At 41.0% G+C, this 14,230-nt stretch overlaps 1 protein-coding gene across 9 annotated transcripts in view; it reads left to right on the top strand.

Moving 5' to 3' along the window:
• Positions 1–13,986, top strand: part of PDGFA (platelet derived growth factor subunit A) — a 36,391-nt gene extending 22,405 nt beyond the window's left edge. For 4 of the 9 annotated variants that reach the window (XR_005824547.1, XR_005824548.1, XM_040574552.1 and 1 more), the window contains one exon: positions 99–3,313. Coding sequence is in view for 4 of the 9 variants with exons in the window: in XM_040574554.1 (XP_040430488.1) it covers positions 99–109 (11 nt within the window). In the remaining 5 variants the exon portion in view is untranslated. Of the gene's footprint in view, positions 1–98; positions 3,314–5,091; positions 5,266–7,954; positions 10,652–10,940; positions 13,675–13,968 lie in introns of those variants that run through there. The other 5 variants (XR_005824549.1, XM_040574549.1, XR_005824550.1 and 2 more) reach the window with 3 other exon arrangements.
• The last annotated feature ends 244 nt before the right edge of the window (positions 13,987–14,230 follow it).

Below are 14,230 nucleotides of genomic sequence, written 5' to 3'. Positions count from 1 at the left end.
ACTCTTCATGCAGAACAGTTTTTTTTAAGTCATCTACTTAGAGGATAGGACCTTTGATTCTAATCATAGAGTTATTGTATCTTTTTTCTCTCCTGCAGATGTAAGGTGAAAATAAGCTAGAAAAAAAACTTCTCTCTGGGACATGGATGTACATGGTTTGTTACATTCCTGAACCTACTATGTATGGTGCTTATTGACTGTATACTTTATTTGTTCTCCTATGTGAAAAAACTGGCTCAAAAGAACACTTAATGAGAACAAAGAGACAATGTACATTTGTTTAATGTGACATCAAAGCAAGTATTGTAGCACTCTGTGAAACAATAGGAAGCTTCCCTGTCCAAAAAAGAAAAAAAAGAAAGAAAAACAGAAAAGAAAAAAGACAGTTGAATGAATGGAGGATACCCAAAGTACCCAAAAACATGACAAAAATCTAAGTGAATAGTGGACTTCTGTCAGAGCAGTCAACGGTGCTTTACGTCAAGAAATGTGCCTGCGTTCTTGATGAAGATGGATGGATGCTGATGGACTTCAGGCACAAAAAATGCAGGAATGTATGAAATGATCAAATGCCACGCAAACACTATAGAACAATACATCCTTGCTTGGTGGTGTTTTAAAAGTCTATACAAAAAAAACCTTCTGGGGAGCCTTAAGTGGATTTTTTTTTTTTTTACACCATAAAGTGATTATTAAGTTTTCTTTTTACTCTTTGCCTAGCTTTTTATTATCTCTCGGACTACATTTGCCAATAACACATATAAAAGACTGGTATAACAATAAGCAGAACACAAAACATTATGGTATTTCTCCTAGTGGGATGCAAACTAATGAGATGTATTAAAATAAAAATGGTATACCTATGCATAATTTTCTAGACGTTTCTTGGTTTATGTTCCCCAACCTCCCCCGTAATTTAAAGCATTACAAAAAAAAGAAAAAAAAAGAGAAAAAAAAGAGAAGTGCGTAAACAAATCATAGGATATCCATGCAGAAATCCTTTTTTTTTCCTTTAAGATTTATGCCAGTTGCCTACTAGCGATATTGTGTTAGCAATTGTCATTCTTATCAGTATACAGATACTTTTATTTCACATGTTGGAGCTGTGTGAAATGTACAAATTCTTGTATCTGCATTGTACAATGTCATGGTGGCATGGGAACTACCGTGCTGCAAATATTTGAACAAAACCTAAAATTCTTTATTTTTGGTAAAATGTTATGCTTTATGTGTATTCAACAGAAATATGTGTTTTTGTAAAGGTGAAGTTTGTATTTTTATCTAAAAATTAACAGTTTTATATACCTGAGAAAGCCTGCTATGTTTTCTTGAACCAAAAAAAAAAAAAAAAGAAAAAAAAAGCATTTTGTGGTCATATTTTTGTAGTAGAATAGCCCAAATAACATCAAAATCTATTTTAACTATAGCAGGGCAGATAAAATACTCTGGCACAAGGTCCTGTATTTTCAAAGTGCCAAAGGATTAAATGTTCAGCTCCCCATGGATTTCAGTGGGAGCCACATGGCTAAATCCTTCTTTACTGCTTTGGAAATTCAGGTCTGTGCCAGATATGACATGGCTACTCACTTGGCCAAAATCACTGCCCCACCCCAGTAGTTTGGATTATGTACCCTTTGTTTTATTTGGATTATCTCATTGGATATGTAAAATGAACTACTGGTTTCTTTTCTTTGTGAAACATCTAAGAGATGAAAGAGTTTTCTCCTCTTAGTTTGGAACGACGAAATGTTATCTTAAGACAGTGTTTCCACTCAAAAAATATCTTCAAATGTGAATGAACTGCAGAACCTTAAAACAACAGAGAGAGAGATTTTTAACCTTTCCATTTCTTTAAATATAGTTCAGACATCCTCCCCTCCTCCCCCCCCCCCCCAACCCGTTCCGGTAGCTATGTCCAATTTCAACCAGACAAAGCAATGTTATCTAACAGGCATTATTGGCTTCAGATGCTAATGCAGAGATAGAGTTAGTCACCGTTCTATTTTGTGATCATTTTCCCAGTGTATTTGTTGAGCACCAAAACTGGAAATACATTTAACTAAGATTGTCTGTGCTTGTTTTCCACTAAGTGTACTGTTCACAATGTTATGCACATGAATGTATGTGTCTGCGTTTAAAAAAGTGTATAAAATGTAATTTATATATTTATGTTTCAGTGGGATGCCAATAATGTTGCTCCGTTCCGTTTTTGTCTAAAAGATATCTAATGAAAAAAAATCATTTATCCATTAAAATCATGTAGATGAAAAGCATTATGTGACCCACTCAGACACTGTGCAGATATAAAAGGATGTCAAAGTCACTTAAGTGGAATAATTTGCAAAACAACTTTTTGAGAGTCCTTTGGTTGCACTGGCATAAGAGGCTGCATTCAAGTCTGTGGGCCAGATCCCCTGGAGTAACTCTGTTGAGTATAATGGAGCTCTGCTGATTTACACCACCAGTGAGTCTGGCCCTCTGTTAAAGTCTTGGAAAAGAGCAAGCCAAGGCATGCATTTTACTGGTGCCAGCAAATAAATTTGTTATGCCAAATTCAGCAAACCAAGAGGGAATGAAGACTGAACGGAGTCTTCTCCAGTAGTCATTTGTTTGAGACTTGTAGTGTTGAGTTAATTTTGTTACGAGGAATGAAACGCACATGAGTCTTTGCTCTCAAGCACAGTGTTTATATGGCATGCAGCAGAAAACACAAAAATCTCAGGGCTATATTCTCAGCTAGTATAAATTGGCAAAAGTTTTTTGACTTCAGCCTCCCCTAAGCTAATTTACATCAGATGAGGATCCAGTCCATGGTTTTAAAATATGAGGAGTAGTGTCATGACATAAGTATCATTTACTGTTGTCCAGCTGAGATACTACCCGCCAGCCTTTTGAACATTACAGGCTATGGTGTTAGTAGGCCTTCTTTGAGATGGCAAATACAACCAGAAGGAACAGTAACATTAAAGGTTGTGACACAGGAGACATCAATTCAAAGTTAAGTTGGACATTTCAAGGGCCATATCCTCAGCTGGTGTAAATCACCATTGCTCTGTTGCCTGCAATGGAGCTGTACCAGCTTACACCACTTGAGGGGCTGGTCCCTCATTCTTGCTCATCCCTTTCACTACTTGGTCCTGCAGGGATCTCAGATTGTTGTGTACTGTTAATGTAATCCTGTGTTCTCTAATACTTAAGCACAATAAGTGAATATAAGAATGAGTGTCAGACTTAACTTTGAATGTCCAAGCTCTGAAATGGTTTGTTTCACCATTGTGGCTGTAAATTAAACAGTTCTCTGTGCATTTGTGAATGCCGTGTCATATCTTCTTCCACTGTCTATTGGAGCTGACTCCATCTGGACTTTAGAGTGCAACATGTGGAGTGTTAGGGGAAAGGGTGTGAGCAGTTGGAGCCGCCAGATATGTGTTGAACAGCTCTGTTATTCATGGGGTGGGTGGCTAGTGGGGCACTTAAGGAATGAATTTAAAATGGTAGTTGTTGAAAGTCGCGTTTCCATGCAATCCTTAAATATCTTGTCATTTTTGTCCTTGCACAAACTAAGTAGAGATTTGGGGGCAAAGTGTTTTGGCAAAATGTTATTCCATTTAGATTCCACAGTCACTTCCTCTGTCCAAAGGTTCAGAAGTTGTTGGTCTGATTTTGTGGTCTTTTCTGATCGAAAAGCATATTTGGAAGACAGTGCCTGAAAACAATCTCCATGTTAATATAATATGGTTAATATAATATGGTGCATGAGTGTTGATTCTCTAGTCAAGTCATTATGTTTAATGCTGTGCTTCATCTTTCCAGAGCTGCCCTTCAGTTGCTTGTATTGAGTGAAATCAAGGAATACGTGCCAGTTTTCTTTCCTTTTCTTCTGTTCTCCATCCTGCTTGGCATCTGCTTTGTTAGTGTGTGGTGACTGCAGGCAGTTGCTCCTCTCCAGCCCTGGAGGTTCCCAGGCAGCTCTGGTTCTTCTGTGTCTTTGAGCTTAGGCTTTTTACTCTGCTTGGAACAGCATCTCACACATCTCCTCCCTCCAGTGGGCTTCAGTATTCCAGGTTCTCTTGGCTGTCTTCCTTGGGTCCATATTCCCGTTCTGTGGGCTGTTTTCCAGCTATTTTCTGCCTGACTTTCCCATCTCTCTCTTTTTCTCTCTCAAGAAGGATTTTCCCTTCCTAGGTTCTTTCTCATCATATATCTGTTCGCTCTCCTCCTGCCTGAGAGAACAGTCTTTGATCTGTTTATCTCTAAATCAATTGCTTTATCTAGGCATGTGCCCTGAGATCCTATCTCCCAGGCCAACAGGCCCATAACTGATCCCTCACGTGAAAAACAAATGCTCTTATATAGACAAGCTTTTGTGGAGAGGAGAAGATTCATCTTTGCATTTGGAAAAATATTTGTTACTGAAGGCTCACTGCTGAAGCTCTGTCCAAATCCAGTAGCAGTGTAACTCTGGAATAGTGGTGTTCAAGCTTTTCCAGACATCTGACAGTTCAATTAAAATCCACGTTCCCTTCATAATTTAATTTGAAAGTTTACCCAAAAGCAAAGATGAAGTTTCAAAGCTCCCTCAGATTTGCATGCTCATATTTTACAGTAAATTGAAGGAAATCATATTTGTAAGCCCCTTCCATGGCTTTGAAAATCTTATCCTGAATATTTAACTTACCCTCTCTTGGGCTGGAAATCTTGGTTGCTTTAAAACAGAAACAAAGCAGAGGTACATAATTGTATTCAAGGAAGTCATTTTCTTGGTGTTCCTAACTCCACAGCTTCTAGACTAACAGATCTCTAGATAAAGATTGTTTAAACCCTTGAGGATCCCACTTAAGTGTGCTTTAATTTCAGGTAAAAGAGAGAAGCCCATCAGTATTTTATTCCCCAAAATTGAGCCTATATTTTGTATTTTATATTTTATTTAAATAATTACCGTGTGTTTTCCCACATTTTAATAGAAGGTATTATTCATGTTTGAGCTTTTCTGTGCTGCTCTTTGCTGTAGTGTCTCACTGCAGCACAGCCTTGAACAGGTTTGTACTCATACCCCCTCTGAAATAAAGAACTATTGTTATCCCATTTTAGGCGAGACCGAGGCATGGAGAAATGACTGTGCAAGGTCACACAGCAAGGCTATGGCAGAACCAGGGATAAGACTCAGATCTGAGTGCTCATCCAGTGCCCTAAATCACACGACCATCTTCCCTTTCCAGGAATGAATCCTTGCACCCTTAGAGCTAAATACTGAAAAGATTGAGGGTAAGTCATTTTGCCTAATTATCGTGCATTGGATACGTGATCAAAAACCACTGCCATATCAAAGAATGTAGTGACAGATGAAAATCCAGCTTTCAGCCCATGCACTGTGCGGCCTGTTATGCTATCATGAGCTGGTCATTTCCTGCATTTCTAAGGAGTCAACCTTTCATGACTTTGTAGTAAAAATTACGCACATAGAACAAATGAAGACTCATATTTTATGGGAATTTGCGAAAATTCAGTAGACAATTTTTCATTGTATTTCTCACATCATTGTTATTCATTCCTTTTATGGTGTGGGTAACGTTTCCTAAGGGAGCTGTTTTTATCATGGGCCCAATCCTGAATTCTTTTCCCAGGCCCTAACACGAAAAAGCACGTTTGCCCTTCTTCAAACTAGTGCCTAAACATGCTTGTAACTTTGGACAAACATCCCACTGACTTTGGGCAAATGGAGCAGAGTTGATGTTTATTACTGTTTTTGAGCAGGGTGTGCTTTTCTGACACAGGGTTCCACTTGTGGGATGGGGGACTGCTTGTCCTTAGAGTGTTGAAGTATGTTGTAAATAACCCCAAAGATGAAGTAACAAGACTAGTATATACAACTAAAGAACAGCTGGGAGAATTCCCTTCTCCTTTGCTTCCATGGAGGTTGCCGTTTTGCCATATTTGTTCTTTTCTGAAAAACTTTTCCTGGCATGGGTGGATTCAGGACTGCCATTACTAATGCTAGTGATCCCCTTTAAGATGATCTGTTCAGGTACCTCAGAGAACATAATTTGAAAACTCACAGTCATATCCATAACAGACAAATCTGAGATGGGAAAAAGATAAAAATTCATGTGAAATGTGGCACATTTTAGTTTAAAAAAAAAAAAAGATGAAAAAGAAAATGCACAAGATCAGAAGATTGATCATTCATTTTTCAGTTGTGGAATGTTATCTGTCCCATTAGTCATTCTAATTATTTGCTGCATCAGGCCAAATTATGTGCTGAATTAGCTCAGAATCACCACAACACATAAAAAGTTATGGCTGGTTCTCGTTGAACTGCTACCTATAATCATGGCATATGACTGTAAGGTGGGGCTCACAATCACAGTTGTAAATCAAAGAACGAGTCATAGGTTAGGTACTGTTTTCCTTGGATATTGTCTCTAAGTTTGTTTTCTGTATGCTAGTTTCTTGAGGGATGTTTGGTGAGTTTTTCAGTTAGGTGTAAAGTCAAGAATACATAGTTCCCAACCTGGAAGTTGCACAGTCATCCTTCCAAGATCAGGTCTGTTTTGGCCTCTGTAAACTAACTTTGACCTTCTGTAATGAAGGCAACTGGTTTTACTGTCCATCTTTGAAACTGAGAGTAGCTGTTAAGACCAGGCACGCACAGAATAGAAGCACCCAGAAGTGCAGATGATCCATGGGGATTAAAAAAACATCTTGATTCTTGAGAAGAACTGGAAATTAGTAGAAGAAAAGCATTTCAGACAGTTGAAAATCCCACCCTGGCTTATTTGGCAGGTGAAAAAAGAATCCAGAAAATCTACTACATGTAAAGATTATTCAGTGACAAAGTAGCTGTTGATGGAAAATGTTCATGCTTAAATCTTTCAGCAGTTAATAATCATCTTTATAGACCATAATACTTGAATACTTCACTTATCGATACATCAGGGCTTGGATGGACTTTGAGACGTATGAAAATGGGACACTCCTTACGCCAATGGTAGCTAGCTCTATGTTCTAGTAACTGATCAACCAATTACATAACTGGCCAGATCACTAACTTACAGAAATAGATACAACCCTATTGACTTCACTGGAGATGGCAGTTACCTGAGAATTGACCCGAAACTCTTGACATGAAGCAGATAATGGTTTCATATTTTGCTGTTTAGCGTTGTAAAAATAGAATCATTTCCTGGAGCAGTTAAAACAAGAAAATCTGGAAAAGCAATTTCCCACAGAGACTCATCCACCCTGGAATTTGCCAAGGTCCCCGGATGTGAACATGTGCTGTTAGAAAACATAAAACAGCAACTTTGTTTAGGGAAGCCTCTGACCTGTCAAAAACGCGAAGCATTCATTACCAGACTTTTCCTTGGCAATTAGTGGGTAGAATTACTCATAGAAATTGTTTTGTTTGCTCACGAGGGGAGAAGCAAGACATAAATTCAAGATATCCCCTGTTTGACCACAATAAAGAAGACTCTGTTCAGAGGGGGCCTGTGAGTGAAGTGCTGAGCGGCCTCAGATCCCTTTGGGGGTGAACTCAAACTTGTAGACTGCACTGAAGTATCAAGAGCGCTCCAGAATTGCTGGAGTTCCTGGCTGTGACTTTTTTTTCAGCGTTCTAAGGGATTTGGGCATCTGATCCTTATTCTTTTTTCAAGGCTTTCAGTAAACCTCAGCTAGCTTCAAAATCCCTCTGTCTCTGTTCTGCAGAGCAGCCAATTTTGACCCAAGGATGTTGCTGTGAGTGTTACCTTCCTTCCCTAGGCTGTGGCGCTCAAACCTCAGGTTTGCTTTCTGCTGTTTGCTGAAAGTGTTTTCCAGCAGTGACATTTCAAGTACCTGTTGCATGCTCAGTTCACTGCTGGAACAGCCTGACATTTCAGATGGGGCTTCCTCCTTGCTCCAGCCATACTTCACCTTTTCCTTCGCACTTTGGTTTTTCCTCTCTTTTCTGTAGAAAGGTGATGCTGGTTTAAGCTGAAGACCAGGGAAGTTATAAGAGGCCAGATTTTCTGCTCTGAGCCCTGCCCTGCTGGAGCCTGATGCCCAGCTGTGCCTGCTGTGTGGAGCCAGAGAAGGAGGGAGAGATGCTGCAGCACTTCAAGGAAGCCAATATATGCCTCCTCGTGCTCGAAAGGTCCTGCCTGAAGATGCATCCTCCCTGGCTGCCACCAAGCTCTGCAGTTTCCCCCTTCTCCCCTTGCCTAGAGGACCCATGTTTCCCTGATGCTGACATGTCCCTCATGCAGGGGAAGGTCTCATACTGCAAGACGTGGTTGAGGAGAGGTGATATCTACTTAGCAGCAAGATTCCCATGGAAACTGAGGCCTCTGTGCTCACGCACTTGGGAGGGAAGACTCTTCTTGGTCCAAACTCACCCATAGCAAATTGAGCTGCTCAAAGGTCTCATCGGAGCAAGGAAGCTACTAAAATATGTCTTCAGGATCTGAATTTTCCCTTGACTGCAATGGGTTTCCACAAAAAAAAAAGTGACAGAAGCAATTTATCACAGTTAGAATGGTTTCTTCAACAAGCCACATATAAGTCCTGCAGGTTAATGCTCAGCTTGTGCATTTTACTGATGGCCACAAATGCTGCTTTTAAATCATGTTGTCACAATTTGTTCAGGGATGTCTATTTCTCTTATGTGCACTTCAGAATGGTTTGCCTAGCAGCTTGTATCCATTTGTTGTGAAGAGCCTGCTGGCCAAACCAAAACAGTTAGGCCCTGTCTGCATACCTAATGGGGGCTTGGGGACCTAGCAGCTAGGGTTGGCAAGTACAAGTGTTTCCCATTAGCTCCCTGCATTCCCCTAAGTTGTGATTCAGCAAGGTACTCAGTGGAAAGCTGAACTTGAAGCATGTGATATGTTCCTTTGAAGTTACTCATGCTTCAAGTTAGGCATGATCTGAGTTGGCTTGCTGAACTGAGGACCTGAATAGTCTGCTGTGGTATCAGTGTAAACATGATGTTTTCCTTTTGTGCATTGCTCGGAGTGATGCTAGTTTCAGAAACGATCTGCAACCTTTCAGGAAACTATACCATAGTACTGAAGGAAAGCTTTAACTTTTCAGTAGCTTTCTGTCAGCAACTCTGCTACAGTAGAAAGCCCGTAGCAATGGCTACCCTCTCTGGGCCTCTGAGGTCTCTCACTTCCTTACTTTCTTCAGCATGTTTCTTTTCTAAGGCAAGTGAAAAAAAAACAAACTTAAAAATAGTACCTTAAAAAGGTGGGAAATTAAGCAGATCATATCATCTTGATTCCTTTATCTAACTTAATTAAGGAGAAGTGTGCCAATAGTGATCTGGTATTTCCTAAAACAAGTATACATGAAGAACACTTTAAGTGACTTCAAAAGAATTTGCAGACTAGATCAGGAAAAGATAAAACCAGAAGTGGAAACTTCTAATACACTTTATAGCTCATTATTTACAGGAAATACATTGTTGCATAGGATACTAATGAATTTTGCAGGATGGAGTTTCAAAAAAAAAAAAAAAAAACAAGTTACCTTTTGTACCTTAGAAGAAAGGTCTTGGATCTTTTAAAAGTATGATAGACACACTGTGACTGGAAAGATTCTACCTCTGGGAAAAGGCTTTCTAAAGTTTCAAATGTATACACTGCTGAATTTCTGTAGCAACTTCCTGGATGTGCTGCTGAAAAGTGGTAACGGAAATGGTAGATTTCTGTCTTGGTTTCAGTTGTCTTGTTCTACACCCCAGAAGGCAGAATACTGCATTGCATATCTGCAGCTGTAGGGAGAACAGCAGGATCACATTTGAATGTGTAAGGATGAACGTGGTGAAGTTGATGCTGATGTTCTCCATCAGCTAGCGAGGCCAGGAAAGTCAGGGAAGCAGCATGGATACTCAGGTTTACCAGTGACACTTGCCTGGAAAATTAATATTTGCCTGATTCTTAACTAACTTGATTGAAGAAATAATCCTAAAAATCTGTTTCTGGACAAGGGCCCAAATCCCCAGCTACTGGATTTTCTGCTAGTGAGTTGCTGCTCCTTTAGGCCTCAGAGGTATTGTGACACAGAAGTGTTTCATGGAGATCCTGTGGATGACAAACAGCATAGTGTCACACGATTTAAATTGTTCCCTGGTGTAAACAAGCCCCTCGGTGGTGACTAGAGAGCTGAGGGGTTGTGCCCTGACTCATCTCGTGGTTTCAAGTGCAGATGTGCTGTCCCCAAGGTAACACCAGCTGGTGTGGGGAATATCCCCCCACGGGGGATATTTCACTCGTACTGCACTCACATTGCAAGGGCAGCTTTGCTGGAGGTTCGAACATACTGCAGGCAGCAGGGCATTTGCATCAGGACTGAAATATCCAGGCAGTGAAGCTTGAGCTTTTTTTTTTCTTAAATACAGGCTGAATATTTAAATATTAGGTTAGCTGCTCTTTCCATCTTTAGGCACTAAGATACCTCTAAACTTATGGCTGCTGGAAGGCCATCTTATTGAAAACCAAGAAGCATTTGCCCTTGTAAAAATTTCTACTCATGCTTGAAAGTGAGGTTTAAGCTCCTAAGTCATGAAAAGGCTTTTGCAAATGTTTGTATTTGTCTTCCTGTTTCCCTATAGATCAACCTGCTTGGCCTGAACTGAATGTATAAATAATAAACAGCTGAAAGACAGTCTGATTGCTTCTTTTTGAGTGTTTCCCTTATGGAGTGCTTGGGGTCACATGGCATCTGCTATGACCTTAAAGACCTGCTTTCTGGAGGCTTTTTTAAGATGCTAACAAACCCCTCATTTTAACTAGCCATCAAATGAGCCAGTCAGTGGTAACCATTCAGGAGAGGCATTAGGAGAGCGTTCTTGCTGGGATACAAGATGGCTCTGTCCATGTGCTGGCCAGGGATGAAGGGCTGGAAAACTGTGTGGTGGAAGAGACTATTAATCTGATTTTCCGCAACTTTCCTTGCAGCTGCATTTTTGAGGAGAGAGAGAGAGAGATGGCTAGGCTTGCAGTAACATGTTGCGCCGTCATAAATGCTACAGCCACCATCTGTTTCCAGCCCACGACTTGAAAGAAAACTGAGCAGTAGTCTCATAATTCACATGAGCATTTTACACTTATGAACCCTTCCAACCTTTGTCTAATAATGAGGGGAGTGCATGGTGCTAAGGTTTGTATTTTTCCTGCACATATTAGTGTTTATTTGTATGTCTCTTTATGTTTATTTTATTTTATTTTTTCCACGGGCCCATAATAAAAAATTCTCTGGGAGGAAAATCAGACCAGTTCTGCAGTCAAAAGAAGTATAATGACGGTGAAATCCCAATTCCATTGACCTTGCCGGCAAAATTCTCTGGGAGGAGGTGCATTTAACATTCCTTGCTGTGTCTGTTTTAGCTACTTGTTGATTAAAAGAAAGACATTAGAAAGTGAAGAGGCAGGTTGCTGAACTGCCCTTTCCCTGCAGAAACACTACTGCTAGAATAGCTGGACATGCGCATTTGAAACCTGCACCATCAGATAGGATGGTAATGGTAGGTTGGATTTTAATGAAAACAAATTCTTCTGCTAATCTTGGCTTCGGGCTGGCCCTCCGTGGGATTAAGGATACCACCTGCCGTGCCAAAGACATGCTCAGGTTCGAGGCTGCTGGTGGGTGGGAAGAACACAGACATCTGAGAGTGACGCTGGTGAGCGATCGCAGTCTGTCCTCTTGCAGTGCCCTCGGGGAAGGCAGAGTTGAGATCGTGTAGTTGGTGGAAATACTGCTCCTCTTCAGCCTGAAAAGCAAGGCTAACGTCATTAAGGATTTCTTTTTGACTGTTCCACAAAACCAAGGGCTGCTGTTTCTCTTGTCTTTGGACCCAGTTTGCACACCTCCTCCTAGCACAGCTGAACTGGCTGAATGAACTCCTGCACTCCTCTGGCCTTAGAAACAATGACTTCCATCATCTCAATGAGACTGCAGAGCAGTTTAAGGATGAAAGGGCTTCTCATTTCATATATATCCCACTGCTGCTAGAATTGTAAATCCTTGATGGACTGAGTTTATAGCAAACTGCTACTGCAAGCAGGTGAAATATATTTTGTGTTGTCATATGTATGGTCAAACTGTTCAAGAAGCCACCAAACAAAGAACTGAGCTTCTGATGGGAAACCAATCTCTTTCAATTTTATTGAAAAATAATAAATGCCTATCAAAGAAATGAACTTATCTTGACATGTGATACCTGTTGGGTGATCCTCAGTATTTCCAAGATGTGCCAGTAAGTGAAAGAGTGTTTCCAGCTGTTGCCAGGTCCAGCAAACATGGCATGAAGTTCCACCAAGACAGGGTCTGTAGGCTCACTAGGTTAAGGGAGTAGATCCAGACAGTCCTTTTTTTAACACTACTTGCTGTTCTGGTTGTGTTTGTTAAGGTAGCAAGGGTACACCCACACAACTCAGCTTTTTGGTCCCTTCCTCCCCATAGAAGCCACATCCAGCCACATTGACCTCTGTTAGAATCAATGACAAAGATTCATTAACCCATATCTTTCTGTGGTCCTTCTGACAGAGTTTTATCAAATATGGATTACTGGTGGGCCTTTGGGGTCTAGAAATGCCTATTTTGGTGCTTCGTGACAGTTGATGAGCTAAAAAGGAGACAGTAGAAACTCTTCAAGCTGATGGGGATGTGAATCATGTATACTTCTGTATCATTTTCTCACAGAGTGAACGGTCCTGAAAAGTTAACTTATTTTTTACCCAGGCTAATTGATTATAGGCAGGGGGTGCTGGGAGCTATTGGATTAAATAGTCTCTCCTCATTTACTGCTCCCATCCTGCCGGATTCAGCCGCTGCTGCCTCCTGCCCCCTTGTTTGTAGCTTGCAGCCGCATCTGAAGTGCCTGCCTGCTCACATGCTGGTACGAGCCTTCTCCCTGCTCTCCCGCCGTGCCCCTTGGTGTCCTTGGAGCTGCAAGCAGTTTTCCCGAGGCTAGGTTTCACATGAGAGGGAGTACATGAAGGGCAGCAGCAGGGAAGGTCTCTGACATGAAATTCCCAGGAAAAGGATTTGCACATTTTATGACCGTTCAGATGGAAATGCAACGGAGCTGAATTATTACTCCTTAATCCTGCTTTCTCACTTTCCTCCCAGCAGCCTCCTCCCCTCAAGCTTAGGTAATACAGAAGCTTATAAACAAATCCCACTGCATGAAAAATAGCAAAGGGGGGAAAAAAAGGGGACCTGGGTTAGGGCTGTGATGGATAGACAGGTGGAAGGCAGGCACCAGAAAGGACGATGAATGGTAAAAGCCTTTGATGGAAACACTAAAGAGCTATTGAAAATCCAAGGGGTGGGGGGAGGGAGGAGAAAGAATAGCAGGAGGAGGGAAAGCAAGGGAGCCGTGCCCCCCTCCCCTCCGCCCTCTTTCTCAGGATGTTGAAAGTATTTGTCCTTCGTTACAAAATGATTGAACTGCCGCCAGGCCAGGCCACCCTTCCAGCCATTGCACTGGGAAGCTGGCACTTCTGAAAGCCTTGTTGCCTCTCAAATTTTATAGCTTTCCCTTTTGTGGGAGTTTTTGTTTTGTGCTACTTGCAAGATTGTTTTCAGTTTTGCTGCATATCAAAGAAACTACATGTTGTTGCTCTGACCAACACAGAGTCCAGGTAATGAAAGGAAGAATTAAAAAATAAAGGCCCATTTTTATCAGAATACCCAGCTGTCTGCCTTTTATTGAATCAGAATTTAATGCATTTGGTATTCATGATGTTGCATTAATATTCCTTTGGTTCGTCTCTAGCTCTTTTTGAAGGAGGAATTTCATCCTGTAAATAAAGCTTCTGCCTTATTGATGGCTGTGTGTGCGTACAAAAGCAGTGCCTGTTCTTCATAGACATGAGTAGTGAGAATGATCTGTTGTATCATAATTAATTATTATAATTATTATTATTTTTGTCATGAGACATGCATGCAACAGTGGGAAAAGGTAACCTTTCCCCTTTTCAGAATGGACCATGAACTTCTGGGATCTCCCACCTTTCTCCTGCAAGATCTACAGATGGAAAGAACCATTGAAGATTCACATAAGCGACTGTTGTTGCTGCTAGAGGATGTATTTATATCATGTATTTATATGCGTATCTACTTATATAAGCTTGTGTGTATTCCTGAGAATTAGATCTGGATGTCCAGATAGCCATCCTACACCCAGGCCCTTGTTAACCAGGTGATGACCCAGGGCCATGGTGCGTGTGTGATGCCACCCATG

The sequence above is a fragment of the Cygnus olor genome, chromosome 15 (genome assembly GCF_009769625.2).
Source record: "Cygnus olor isolate bCygOlo1 chromosome 15, bCygOlo1.pri.v2, whole genome shotgun sequence".
Classification (NCBI taxonomy): Eukaryota; Metazoa; Chordata; class Aves; order Anseriformes; family Anatidae; genus Cygnus; species Cygnus olor.
Note: the sequence above shows the minus strand (reverse complement) of the source record. Positions and strands in the feature narration are given on the sequence as shown.